This window comes from Phoca vitulina, unplaced genomic scaffold (genome assembly GCF_004348235.1).
Source record: "Phoca vitulina isolate PV1807 unplaced genomic scaffold, GSC_HSeal_1.0 scaffold37, whole genome shotgun sequence".
In the NCBI taxonomy this organism is placed as follows: Eukaryota; Metazoa; Chordata; class Mammalia; order Carnivora; family Phocidae; genus Phoca; species Phoca vitulina.
Window position 1 is genome coordinate 17,152,931 of NW_022589740.1, and position 14,892 is coordinate 17,167,822.

Consider the following 14,892-nt stretch of genomic DNA (forward strand, 5'->3'; position numbering starts at 1 on the left):
TATATACTCGCAGAAATACAAATTTTCAAACTAGGTTAGTTGATGCCTATCACGATCACATGATGACCTAATTATTCATTTCAAAGAGTTTTACGCGGATGGAATTTTAAGAAGTTTTTTAAATAAGTTTAATCCATGTTAGACCCTGTCTGGTTCCCAAACTTCACCTTCCTTCTCTTCCAAGTGGGAAGGGTCATATCATTAGACTAATCTTGACTTAAATAAGGTTTTAAGAAGCCCAACATGATGAGACTGAAGAAATCACCTTTCTTGTTAGCTCTGTTCTGACCTTGCAGATCTAGTAAGTGAGAAATTCTAGCTCTGCTCTGGACCCCAATCTTGGAAAAGGGATCCCTATAGTTGCTTTCTGTACCTAATCCCTATCCAGGCAAACTGTCTTGTTATCCCAGCAGCAAACCTGTCAGCCTGGAGTCCTGTTTCTGAGTCCCACTCCAGGTGGGCCTACCTTAGTCAAAGGTCCTGTCCAGCAGGTATATGCCTCATACCTCTGCGGTATACCTAATGTCAAGTTTCAACCCCTGCCTTTCTGCCCCGTGCTCACTGAAAGTTCTAACTTAGTGTCCTGAGACAGGACAATGATCACATCCTTGGCATAATCCTAAATTAGAGTCGCTATGGCTACGTCTTTATTACACGGTTTTCTAGAGGATTCGGTGGATATGGGAAGCACCAGGGTACAGAGCAGGGGTCTACACCTGCTGGATATACTCTAAAGACAAGGTTTTGAATCTGACTCTACTTCTTCTTATAACCCTAGGTAAATTGCTTACTCTTTCCAAATATTATTTCTGGTGGGGAACATACCGCCCCACCAGCCTCAGGTTGCTTTGTATTGTATTACAGTACTGTAGCTTGGTGATTCTCAAAAGCAGCATTACATGGGAATTTGAGAGAAATGCAAATCCTCTGATCCTCAAACTCTGTGCATCAGAAACTCTGGAAGTAAGGCTCAGCAACCTGTTTTAAGATTCCGATGCATGCAAAAGTTTGAGAACCAATGCAAACTACAAAGCACACAGATGCTCGTTGTTCTGATCATAATTAATTGCCTTGCTGGCCAAGAATTGTTATGGGAAGCTAAAGAGAAGAGGCTCACAGAGGCAACAATCATTCCAAAGCAGATGTCTTAAGGGCCAGAAAGCCACGAAAATGACTAACATGGGCCAGATACAGGCAATAGGGAGTAATGGGGACTGTGGCACATTGACAAACATGTTCCCTAATCAAAGACCACAGCTGCTGCTTAGCTCCAACCAATTGCCGCCATTGGCAAGGTAGGCCCATTGTTGCCAGATCTTCCAATTTTTCAAGGAAGCCAAAAAAAATCTAGGTTTTCCTATGAATTATCCCTTATTTTAGATCTTGGCAACCTTATAAAAGATAAATAAAACATATCTGTGCCTGAGCTAGATCAGGAGCCATTCATTTGCAACATACGTTCTAAAAGATTCTTTTCCATTTGCTTCCCCGATGAGCTTGACCAACAACACTGTCCTGCACAAGCTGGAATACAGTAGCTGGCTACTGGTGAACACATGCTAAGGAGTAGGTAATTTTCAGTCCTTTCCCACAATAATATTTAGACAAATGATTATACGATCCATAGGAAGAAATGGTTGGGACCTCACTCTGAACAGGGTAAAAACGACATGGCAACATAGGTTAGTATAGGTACTATTTCCACAATGCATTTGATACTTACTACCCTGGGTCAGTCATGTCATTTGGAAGGAGTCCTGTTTCTGTGTCTAGAGAAGTTGGCTTCTGCCAGAGAAAACAGCTTCAACATACCAGACACTTTTCACTATTATGATTAAATGTTTATTGGACCCCAGTGAAATGCTAGGTGATACAGCAATTAGGGAACTAGACAGCGTTCCTGCAGGGCATGGGGGAAACAGTTCATATAGATGGCAACCAAACAAAGCACAGGATTATGTGCTCCAGGAGTAGGAACAAGACGGACTATTTGCATTTCCATCCTTAATTGCAGTTGACTGTACGGGCATTTAAATAAAGACAACATTCTCAACAGTGTATAGTTGTAACTTTCCACCAAGAGCCTGCTGCTATAAAATGAGACAACTTCTATTGCCAGAAAACTCCTGTAATTTCCTCTCTTGGTCTATCTCTGCTTGCTTTTACTTACAACTGGAATGCCTTCCCTCTTCCTCTCTTCACCTCCTTTATCTTTTGCTCCAGAGCTATATCATACGCCACCTCTCACAGGAAGTTATTCCTGATTTTCTTCCCCTCCAAAAAAAGTTATCTTTGCATCCTTTGCACCATGGAACTTCTATATTTTGCTTTATGTTAAGAGTTACGTCTTGACTTATCCCCCTTCTAGTCTATACAGTGAGGAAGGGGCTGGAGCTTACGGACTCTGATTTCTTTTGGGGCCCATATAACAAATACTTGCCTAATTTAATTGCACTTAAAAAGTATACAGACTTTCCAACCAAGGCCCGGCAGAATGGCTCCCATGAAGAAGGGTGGCGAGAAGAAGGGCTGTTCTGCCATCAATGAGGTAGTGACCAGAGAATACACCATCAACATTCACAAGCGCATCCATGGAGTGGGTTTCAAGAAGCGTGCCCCTCAGGCACTCAAAGAGATCTGGAAATTTGCCATGAAGGAGATGGGAACTCCAGATGTGCGCATTGACAGCAGGCTCAACAAAGCTGTCTGGGCCAAAGGAATAAGGAATGTTCCATACCGTATCCGTGTGCGGTTGTCCAGAAAACGTAACGAGGATGAAGATTCACCAAACAAGCTCTACACACTGGTTACCTATGTACCTGTCACCACTTTCAAAAATCTACAGACAGTTAATGTGGATGAGAACTAATCGCTGATTGTCAAATAAAGGTATAAACCTGCAAAAAAAAAAAAAGTATACAGAAACACAATGCCAAGTCCTACAAGTCAAAGTCAGTTTCCCAAGGAAATCTTCCACCCATTACTACTCTCATATAACTACACGATCCTTAGCAGCACTTATCAGAGTAAACAGTGCACATCTATGTGTGTGATACCCGTTAGTATCTTCCTCCACATTCATAGTACAACTTCTAAGACAGGCTCAACATTGCTCGGGGCCTAGCAGAGTGCCTGCCACTTTGGAGAGGCTCAATAAATATTTGTTGGATGAAGGATACAAGGAAGGAAGAGTAGAAATTGTTCTAAACTTGCAACCAGGACATCTAACTTCCAGTCCTGGCTTAACCCATGACACTAACTGGCCATTACTTAGGAGAAAGTACATTACTTTTTTAGAACTTCATTTTCCTTGTCTATAAGATGATGCGATTAGACCAAATCACTTAAGGACTCATCTAACCATAAGCAGTATGATTGTAAACACAGAGTAAATGCATCTACAATGCATAGAACACCAAGGAGCATGTCATACCATTTAATGAAACAAGATCTCACTATTTCCAACCAGCGCCTGACAAAACGTTTTAGGCAAATATTAGTAAATCTGTATGTGAGTAATGCTACAGGGGGACTGAGCAAGTAGAATTCAGTACAGACACAGGAGATCAAACAGGGTGTCAGAGAGAAAGATTTAGCTGGCAGGTGGAGGTGAAGATGCATGATGCTTCTAGGGAGCAAGAGTAGATGAACCAAGCCTTAGTGGACAAAATAAACATGGCACTTTCGGTTAACTGTGGAAAAACCAGTCTAGTGAGGAAGTTTCATGCTATTAATTCAAATTAACCTCCACAGGGAAAGATGCAATACTAATCTCAGCTATGAACCCTAACTCAGAAGGCAACCTCCACCATCTTTGAAAGAATATCGCTCTCAGAAAACACAGGTCAGTGCTTGGCTTTCACCCAGGGCAGAACTTCTAAGTCACTTTTACTGCCTCTCAGCCTTCATTGTTTAATTCCATCCTTGCTGTTTTGGAAAATGACATCCAAATATAATCAACTGTAATTTGCATTTATGTAAGAATGTTCCCTGAAGTTCCGTAAGTTATTTAAAAGTATGATAGCATTTTACAAAATACACTTAGAATTTTAAAATTGCCTCTATAAATGTCCCCAATGAAAAGTAAATCCTCTCAATTTTTTCATAAAAAGTATTCTGTATGTGGAAAGAATATTCTTTTATATGTGAGAGTAGGAACTCTATTTGTTTTTTTCTATTTGTCCAAATGTCCAATGTGAACAATAGTGAAAATCACAAGTAATTATGCAAAATTAAATAATTATTCATGAAAAAAGCCTAACCCTGATGAAAAGGAAAGAATTCATTTCCCTTTTTTTTTTTTGAAGATTTTATTTATTTATCTGAGAGAGGGAGCACAAGCAGGGGGAGTGGGAGAGGGAGAAGCAGACCCCGCTGAGCAGGGAGCCCGATGTGGGCTAGATCCCAGGACTCTGGGGTCATGACCTGAGTCGAAGGCAGATGCTTAATCAATTGAGCCACCCAGGCCCCCAAGAATTCATTTCTGATAATATAAATAACAATTACAGCTGACTATTGTTTTTCTTTTAAACACTGTACATAGAAAAGCAAAGCAGGTATGAGTTAATCAAATAAACAGAATGAAAAGCACAATTCTATTTCACTTTAAGTTACAGTTGAACACACTGCATGGAAATACTTAATGATGAATGCTCACTTTCAGAATTCTTAGCAAGCTGGAGGCAAGTCTTAGAGGAACACTGTGAAGACCAAGTAGCTACTCTTAGGAACTCTGGCAGAATTCGAGGGAAAGACCACATGGAAACCACAAGATGTGCCAATGTGGTAATGTCTTATTTTCACCATCTGGCTGCCATAAAATTCAGGTAAATATTGGACGTGTTGATATTTCCATGGTCGCTTCAGCAAAGGGGAGGAACTGAGTCCCCACCATGGTGGGTCTTACCCTGCCCACAAAAGGCCAAGCCTTCAATAAAAAGGATCTTATAATCACTCTGGAAAGATTTTTAAAAACTCATTAACAGCTTGGGGTGGCTTTCGGCTGGAATGTCACACCTATTCCGGTTCCTACAATCCCGAAGGAGAAAACCAAATGGTGACTTCCACATTTGTGGAAGTTCTCAGACACAAACATTCAGGAGCTCATTAGGGGCTGCTCTGTTTAAAAGGGTGCCCGACACACACAGAGGCCCTCTGAATTAAAGAGTCTAAACCACTGTCGGAGTCTCTTCTAATTCTGAACCAAGGCTCACATCTTCTCATTCTTGTTTTTCCTTGGTGCTTTTTCCATTTTCACATTTGACTCTTAAAAACAAAACAAAACAAAACAAAACAAACAAAACCACTGCAAACTCCTAAATAAACTGGGGGGGGGGGGGCTGGAATCCCATGCTTTTTATTTTATTTTCTTCTGCTCTAAGGAAATAGAGAGTTAAAATAAGGGACTCTGGGATGGGATTGCTCTGTTGTAAACCCATCTTCACCCAGCAGGAACAAAGGGGACCTCAGGCAAGCTATTTAACATTTCTAAACCTCTAGTTCCCAATCTGTCAAATGAGGGTACTAATAGCACTGACCTTAGAGGGTTAAAGGACAGAATGCACAGAAAACTCTTAAAGGCAGAGCCCAACGCCTAAAGCTACCAGTTACTGAAAAAACAAAAGAAAAGGAAAAACAGCACAGAAATCATAAACCACGGTACACCCACCTACTAGCTTCTGCGACGTTGGGCAAGTCACCCAAGCCTTAATTTGCTCAAATGGGAAATAACATTCTGTAGGTCACACTGGATACTGGATCTCTGAGTCCTCAAATTGGCAAACACCCCTCAGCATAAAATCTCCTACAGAAAATGCGTACGGGGACTCTCATTCCTTAGACCACTTAGCCTTCTCTGACTTCATCCCAACTTCAACAGTTGACCTTCATTAAGGTGCATTAGACACAGGGCGACAGTTGTTGATACATCTTTTTATGACCATTACTGCATAAATGACAAAGAACAGCAATGTCACACTGAGCTCCTGCCCGCTGGGTTCACGTGGCAAAGTGACTCACTCCCACAGAAGAGCCTCTCCACACTTAGGATTCAACTCATTGCTCAGCAAAATTACAAATTACTACATGACATAGGCTTTTGAAGTCCCTGACAAAGATTATAAATCCTGTGTGTGGAATCTTTCAGAGCTAGGAATCCACAGATTCTCCTTTGCTAAAGCGCCCACGTCCCTCTTCACCCGGGGATCATATGGAGATGACTGAACCTTCACTGAGTAATCCAGAGAACCAGAGGAGGAGGAGGAAGAATCTGAACGATAGCGTGAGACCAAACCAGGCTTCATTCTTTACTCTCACACACCAGCCCTGTGTCTTTAGGCAGGTCACTCAAACTTCCTGAATCTCACCCGCCCCATCTAGAAGATGGGGAAAAGAATTCACTGACGGACTGGTTAAGAAAAGTAAAATGCCTAAAACAAGTATTATAATTACTATGAAATACTGTGGCCTCTCAAAAATACCATTAATAAATATTAATTATTTCAGCAAATATTTACCTGTTGTGTATCAGGCAATGCACTTGACACCGATAAAGCAGAGAATCTATGTGAACTAAAATGTTCTGATTAACGAAATATCACATAAGCTTATTAACTGTGACATACTACTCTGCTTTCATTAAGACTATACAAATTTGATTTATTATCCCATTATTAAACTTGTTTTTCTATCATTAGATTTTTATTTTTAGTCTCTATCCTGGTGTTCACCAAGGCAATCAAAGACTATAAGGCAGACTGCCTTTTCCAAAACACATTTGCTGGAAATATATTTCTCTCTCTGGTTTTGCTTCACTAATGGCTATATCTGCTTCTTCTAAAATACACTGAATTCCTTCTTGGTGGAGGAAATCTCCTTCTTGGTTTTTTTTTTTTTTTAAGATCTTATTTATTTGACAGAGAGAGAGAGAGTACAATCAGGGGGAGCGGCAGGCAGAGGGAGAGGGCGAAGCAGACTCCCCGATGAGCAGAGAGCCCAATGCAGAGTCGATCCCAGGACCCTGGGATCATGACCTGAGCCGAAGGCAGACACTTAACCGACTGAGTGATCCAGGTGCCCCTTTAATTGTTTAAAATATTCTTTTTCTTGGGGCGCCTGGATGGCGTAGTCAGTTGAGCATCCAACTCTGGTTTTGGCTCAGGTCATGATCTCAGGGTTGTGGGATCGAGCCTTGAGTCAGGCTCTGCACTCAGCAGGGAGTCTGCTTGAGATTCTCTCTCCCTTTCCCTCTGCCCCTCCCGCTCATGCGCCCACTCTCTCTCTCTCAAATAAATAAATCTTTAAAAAATATTCTTTTTTTAAAGGACTCAATCTCTTTCTTGGCTCTATCACCAAAATTCCACGTAAATATTCTTGTGTTTAGTTTTCTGCTTATCATTTCCCTTTTTCATGTCTGTCTGCCATGTCATGATTATCAATATCAATGACACTGTAGGTCAGATGCTTGATGCAACATGACATAATATATATGAAGTAGCTCCAAAGAATATGTTGACTAATTACATGGTTCCATTACAAAGAATCTTGCTCTCAGCTCTGTAAAATCTTGGGATGCCATATAAAAATCGTGCATGGCTGAAATGCTACTTCATGATTACGATGGTAATGTCACAGTATAAATGTGTGTGCGTATCCACACACACCTTATGACTACTACAAAAAAACAGCTTATTTTCCAAGAGTTCATACAAAGTCACAGTGATGAAGAAGAAATTAGAAAGGGAGATTCTTTTAAAGATATGCACATTTATCAAAATAATGAGGTATGCCTATAAGGCTGCTTTCAAAGAAAATCTAAGGAGCATTAGTTACTCTGGATTTTAATGGCTGTTTATTTGAAAACTGGATTCTAAGATCAAAGTCACATTACTGTAGACAATGAGGATTATAAAGAGTTAAACAGATGTCTATACTAGAGAACTCAGAGCTGTTAATAAGGTAATGGTGCGGGCGCCTGGGTGGCTCAGTCCATTAAGCGTCTGCCTTCGGCTCAGGTCATGATCCCAGGGTCCTGGGATCGAGCCCCACATTGGGCTCCCTGCTCGGCGGGAAGCCTGCTTCTCCCTCTCCTGTTCTCCCTGCTTGTGTTCGTGCTCTCGCTCTCTCTCTCCCTCTGTCGAATAAATAGATAAATAAAATCTTAAAAATAGATAAGGTAACGGTGCTCAGAATCCATGAGCACAGGCTAGGCTTGGAGATACTACTGTGCTTCCCAAACCTCCCTGACTGTGGTAGCTTCGTCCCCCTCAGGACAGGTGATGGGACTGGTGTTCTCACGGATCACATTCTGAGAAACTGGGTAGAGACTGAGGCTTCCAACAAACAGACGGGGATTGGTTTTATACAAGCAAAACAACCAATGGACTGATTCTCCCCCGTTCTGGAATAATAGTAAATGCCTACTTTAGAGATTCGCATCATCTTCATTTTTGAGATCACATTATGCCTGTGGCTCATTTCCTGCTATTATGTCTCAGAAGAAACCTAATCATTTTAGCTCTCTGCAATGTCTGTGCTCCTCCAATCTTATTAACTAGAGGACCATGCTGCTGCAGGGTTGAGATCTTATTTTGTTTCAAAACAGGAGGAACAGATAAAGAAGATTTCCCTGCCTGGCTTGGTAGACTCTTGAACAACACTGGAAAAAAAAAATTAAAAGAACAAGCTCCTTAACGAAGCATTCCCAGATGCTCCCGGCAATTCCAGAATCCTGCCCAGCGCGTGTTATCTTTCTGGGACATCCACTGTGAAACCTGCCCTCTGTAGCTTCAGGACGTGTGCTTAGGAGAACGGAAAGGCTCACCATCCCAGGATCTCGCAGAAGGAAGGAAGCCTTTTAGAACACTCGTTTCCATGCCCCTTTAACTCAGCAAGAAACCGTTCCAATAGTAAGAAGGTAAAAAGAAACCACAGCAATGCTGCCTACTTGTGCAATGAAAGAAAGTAATGACACATTTAGAACCTGAGTAGGAAGAAGGGAATGGAAATAAGAGAAGTCACATCTCATTAGGTATTTTGGGGGGGCGGGGGGGTGGTTAAATATTAAGTTATATAATTTGTCACTTTGAGTAAGAACCCAAATTTCAGGAAGATTATGGATAAGAATCAACTGTAAAAAGCTACTTGGACAAGTGTTGCGAAAGTGGTAACTTTCTAGTGAGAATATGATAGTTTATAGTCTACACATGATACTTTTTTTTTTTTTTTAAAGGTTTTATTTATTTGACAGAGAGACACAGTGAGAGAGGGAACACAAGCAGGGGGAGTGGGAGAGGGAGAAGCAGGCTTCCCGCCAAGCAGGGAGCCCGATGCGGGGCTTGATCCCAGGACCCTCGGATCATGACCTGAGCCGAAGGCAGACGCTTGACGACTGAGCCACCCAGGTGTCCCTACACATGATACTTTTGAGTATGAAAATAGTCAATTGTGTATAGCTTTGAAATATTTATTTATTGACCCACAAATCAGCTTTCCTATATTGGTATTATTAAACTGTCTTCAAATATAAAATTCTTTCTAAAAAATAAAATCTTTATGTATCCATGTAGATTGAAGTAAAAGAAAATGAGCAGAAGGGTTTTTCTTGGTACATTCATGCATTTTAGTCATGTTCTTTGCCATATCTGTTCTAACATCATGTCCCTGACATTTTTCAGAAGATTATATTTTTCAATATGGATACATTATATAATAAACTATTTCATAAAATTGCCTGCAATATTTTCCAAAATTGCACTAGCTGTTTTAGGTTAATAAATTTGAGATTGTTAACATTTTCAAATTGGGTCCTTCTTTATAGACTTTAATTTTTTTTTTTAGACCTTAATATTTTAAATTCAGAAATATTCTCCCTTTTGGGGGCCAAAATAGCTGGAAAGCCCAGAACAAATTCTGCTACATGGAAGGTACTCTTAATTCTATTATTTTTCAACTGCAAATATGTAAATATTTCAGTTCAAATATTTCCATAGAACTATCTTTTTGTATTAGTGTAGAATATTATTCTATCACAAATACTTCAGGAGACAAAACTCATTATTGGTAGATTATCACAGCTTGTTTGGGCACAAATATGACTTATTTGTGAGTCATAACTAATTCCAAGCACATTCTCTCCATAGGCTTCTCAGTTTAATAAATGTTTTACTACGATACTGTGCTCTATCAGAAACTATATTCATATCCTTATCACTAAATACTTTCACTATCACTAAAACTATATTCATATCCTTATCACTAAATACTTTCAACAATTTTTAAAGAAGCAAAAGCATTTACCATATTATTCAAAATAACGATAGATACTTCTCTTTATCAGAATGAACTTTCAAAAGCTTCACCTTGATTCCCTGAATTAAAGCGGGGGAAAAAATCAAACCATAATTGTTTGCAAAGATTTTCTTCTGCTAAGGGAGTTCACAGAGTCATAGCTACTGCTTCGTTTCTTTTTTGTACATGCATAAGAAAAGTTGGAATAAAAAAAAAATGAGCTAAATTAACATGGATCACTTGATCTAAGTGAAAAGTCATGCTTCACAGAGTAATATAAAAATGCATTTTCTGCAGCTGCCCATGCTAAAATGTTATTTTGGGTACAATATTCTGAAAATAACAGCTCATTTTAGAAGTAGACGCTGATACTTTCTCAGCAGATCTGTGTCTTTTGAATTTTGTGTGGTTGCTCATATCATTACGGTAAACGTGGTGGATGCTAAATATTAACAAACGATTTTGTACAAGTTACACATTGGTGTTAACTTCCTTGAGAAACAAAAATTCAATATTTAATTTTTTGTTAAACATACGCTTTCAGGTTTTTTTTAAAGCTTATTACGGCCAAAAAGATTTATTGCAAGATAAAAGCATTAGCCAACAATAAAACAAAGAGTTAACAGATTTCCACCAAACAATAAATGGTAACACCATCGAAGCAAATGCTCTCAGACCACCATGGCAAGACAGCCTGGCCTTGACTTTCCATATACTTCAATTATATCTAACATAATTTCCCACTAACACTGCTCACTGAAGGTCTGGTATCTCAGTGGACCTTACAGCTTACAGACCAGCGCACAGCATGAGTAGCTACTCACAACCAACAGAAGGTAAAGGTAAAAGCACCACATCCTTCTCTGACACCCTACTGACTGGAAAGAGTTGGCTGTCCCAACTCACTCTTGCCCAAGCGTACTCCATTTTGGCACTGAGTGCCCACATGCTGTCTCTCAAAGGGAGATGCAGTGACACTGCATCTGGAAGGATTTGGGGAAAAGCTGGAACATCTTTCGGATTTAACCAAGTGTTGAAGTGAGAAGTCTGTTCAACTGCATGAACAGAATCTGGGAATACAAAGGGAAAATCTATCAAATCCATCCTGGTTTATCTTAATAAGAAGAATGCTTCATTTAAAAACTGAGAAACTGGAATAAAAACTAAACTGGTGAGAAACTTGAGCAACAGGTGTAATCTGCAAGTATTTCCAGCAAACCAGGACTTTGGATCAGCCCACGTATGTGAAGACGCAGGCTGGGGAAATCAAGAACACTCGAAGTAAGTTGATGAACTGCAAACCTCCTTCTCTAGCACAGTTTTTTTTAAAGGGGCCAACATCTAAAATCAAGAGCCTTCCATTAAACAAACAAGCACATTTCCTACCTCTCGTGAGACACTGGAGGAGATGGCCCAACACAGCCCATGTTCCAAGAGGACAAGAGGCTATAGCCAGGTAGGCTACCATCTACCCCATCCTACAGTCAATAATAATAGGAGAGAGCATAATTCTTTATGGAAGTGAAGAATATTTTATTTCCCATAATGCCCAAATTAATTATGTTGTGGCGAAGACTAGAACTTGGTCATCTTCCCATTACCTAGGTGGCCCTGAAGTAATGTGACTTCACGCCCACCCCTCACCCCCTGCAGAGCTTGTGGGATGCTCCTATTCTGTGTATGATAAGGAGGCTTGTGTACTCTGCATAAGAGGAAGCAAGAATTACACTGAATCCAACTCCCACCAGTGGGCATTTACTTGGTTTCCTCATCACGATCCATTAAAAAGGTTGTGCACCTGGGCTCTTCCAATGTTTTCCCCTTACCGGCCCCTTAATGTGTTCCCTAGAGCTGTGGTTACACTGAACTTGGAGTGCTCTTGTTATGAGTTCCAATCCATGCAGGTCTAGCGGAGGGGACCAGGGCATGCGTTAGGAATGGAATGGTACCACATGGTTTGGGTTATTAGGGGCTGTCAGGACTATATCGAGGTGTAATGCACAGTGGCCAAGAGTCTGTGGCTTTGGAGGCAAATACTGAGTTCTCCCATGCTCCCACTGACTTGCGTTAGGGCCTTTCCAACGCTCAATTTCCTTATCCTTAAAGTGGGGCTGTCATAAGGTCATCACGGCATTGTTATAAAGCTTAAATGTAATACTATTCATAACACAGCAGAGTAACACGTACATACTAATGGCTCAATAAACAGAAGCAACCTTTCATTTGTACTTCAGGTAGGATCCAAGGGGAATGATGGTGGAATAGCCTCACCTAGTTTTTGTTTGTTTGTTTTTTTTGGATTCAGCGAAACAAGTCTTTTGGAGGTTTCAAGTTTTGAGAATCTGTTCCGAAAATTTCAGAATAACTGCTATGGTTCCTACCAACATGCTACACAGCATTATCAGCTTTATATCCTAAGGACATGCTGTTTGACACTCTGACTTAAATGATGGATTATATACAATCATTATAGTGACCACTGGGGATTATTATATAGTTACAACTGTTTTTCCAACTAAAGCATGTTGCCTTTAGTTAACATATAAGAAATTTTTTTTTTCTCCACAGGTAAGCCCAAAACTCATTATACTGCATTCATCTCAATGTGAGTTTTCAAAACACACAAAGAGCACAACCTGACAAAAACCTTTTCTAAGACACCCAAATAGATGTGCATGAAGATTTCACCAAATATTATATATCCAGATCCACTCTTCCCGTTAAATTCTGATAAGCTTCCTGTGAAAAGTTAAAGTGGTTGGAGATGTAGCATGGGTCATGAAATAAAACCAAATCAAATCCATCTTAATATAACTCAAAAGGTCTTTGCAATTTGCATTGCTTTTTCAGGAAGATAAAAATGCATATTGCTTCTTTTATGTGTTCTTAGCTATATATCTATTTTTGAAAAGCTCTCATGTAATTTCTAAGTTTAGGACCTACTTCCTTTTTACTGTGCCGTCTGGGCTACAGTCCATCTCTGATACCATTTGGATCCTCACTCCAAGGAACCTATATAGACTGACTCTCAGAAGGAAGATAACCTTCCCCTAACCTCTTCTGTGCTTGTGGACAGTACAAGATGACCACTCTCTTCCCGTCTACAGCATCTATCGGCACCATCCACATAGATTTAAAATATTTTTTAAAATTCCCAGGACACCTGGTGGCTCAGTCGGTTAAGCATCTGCCTTCGGCTCAGGTCATGATTCCAGGGTCCTGGGATCGAGCCCCACATCGGGGGGGGGGGGGCCTGCTCAGCGGGGGGTCTGCTTCTCCCTCTCCCACTACCTCTGCTCGTGTTCTCTGACAAATAAATAAAATCTTTAAATAAAATAAAATATTTAAAAATTCCCTTTACTTGGTGTTGGGGGAAGGAACCTTTCTAGAGTTTTAACATCTTTGATTAAAACGATCTCTTGCTAGGAAAAGGAGGTAAAGGAAGAAATTCACTTCTTTTAGCCTAAGGCAGAACACTGTGGGGAAAGAAAACAAAAAGAAGAGGCAGTAGAAGGAGTCAGTGGAGGATTAAGGTTAAAAACAGTGGTGCACCTAAAGACAGAAACTGCGAAATCATTTATCTGGGTTAATGACCAGATTACTTATGTTTTTATTTTCCACTCATTAATATCAGATTTTAAAAGGATGGATTATATAGAAATAAAAAAAAAACTTGGTAGGAAGGGAAACCTTCAAGCAATATATTCAAAATTTCAAACAGAAACAACCCGAGTGAAACAACCTAACACTGGAGTCTTGCGCTTAGGAAGAAAATCATTAGTCACCAGGAGTATCAGCCCTTAATTAAAAAGCTAACATACAGATCTGGGAAAGAAAAGATGTGTGTTGGGCCCTCAGTCTTCCAAGAATCCAATCCATCTTCTCATTTAAACCTTTCCTAATGATTACCTTCTTGGGGCATTTAGAGACTTCGTAAGACACTCAGGGGACACCAAGCTATACACTTGGCTGGCACTGCTTTGTAACTGTTCCACGTTTGTGCACAGAGAATTTCCAACAATGCTGTAAATTACCTGAGGGCAGGAACTGCCTACTCTTTCTTACCTTCTAGCACGGATGCTAGGGCTACTTAATACGTATTTCTACAATGGAACTGAACTGTCTTCATTCTGATGTATTTGTCCAGAAATACGATCTGACAAGACCGAGGATAAGAAGAAATAATGACCAGCACTGGACAGAGGAAGCAGACCTGCCGATGTGGGGAGGTCTGGCTGCGGCCTCTGGTATGATCTTGGACTGTTCTCTTAACCTTGACTTCTGTAGCTGAACTACTGGATGAGAGACTGTTAGAGATGCCTTGCCCTTATGATTACACATTCAGACCGAACCTGGGCTGAAATTAAAACATTTGCCCAGTTGTATGGCCTGGGCATAGATCAAACAGAACAAAGCAGAGCTCTGAACTTTTCTTGCCATGTCTTACAATAACCTTTTAGCTGATGGACCACAAAGTGGCCATAAATGTCCCAGGGTAGGACCAGGGCTGCTGGGGTCACTCAAAGAACTTGGGGAAACAGCTATAACATCATTGAAAAGATTTTAACACTGTACAGTGTTAGCAAAGGGTAGGGTCTGAATACC

General features: G+C 40.4%; 2 protein-coding genes across 2 annotated transcripts in view; one reads left to right on the top strand and one right to left on the bottom strand.

Moving 5' to 3' along the window:
- GNAQ (G protein subunit alpha q) overlaps positions 1 to 14,892 on the bottom strand; it is a 305,164-nt gene that overhangs the window by 96,609 nt on the left and 193,663 nt on the right. The window lies entirely within an intron of this gene.
- Positions 2,462 to 2,914, top strand: LOC116646621 (60S ribosomal protein L31-like). Its single transcript, XM_032427457.1, has one exon. The coding sequence runs from the start codon at positions 2,495 to 2,497 to the stop codon at positions 2,867 to 2,869; it is 375 nt and encodes a 124-aa protein (XP_032283348.1). The 5' UTR covers positions 2,462 to 2,494; the 3' UTR covers positions 2,870 to 2,914.

Coding starts and splice junctions, on each gene's coding strand:
- LOC116646621 (XM_032427457.1), top strand. CDS start 2,495: ATGGCTCCCATGAAGAAGGGTGGCGAGAAGAAGGGCTGTTCTGCCATC.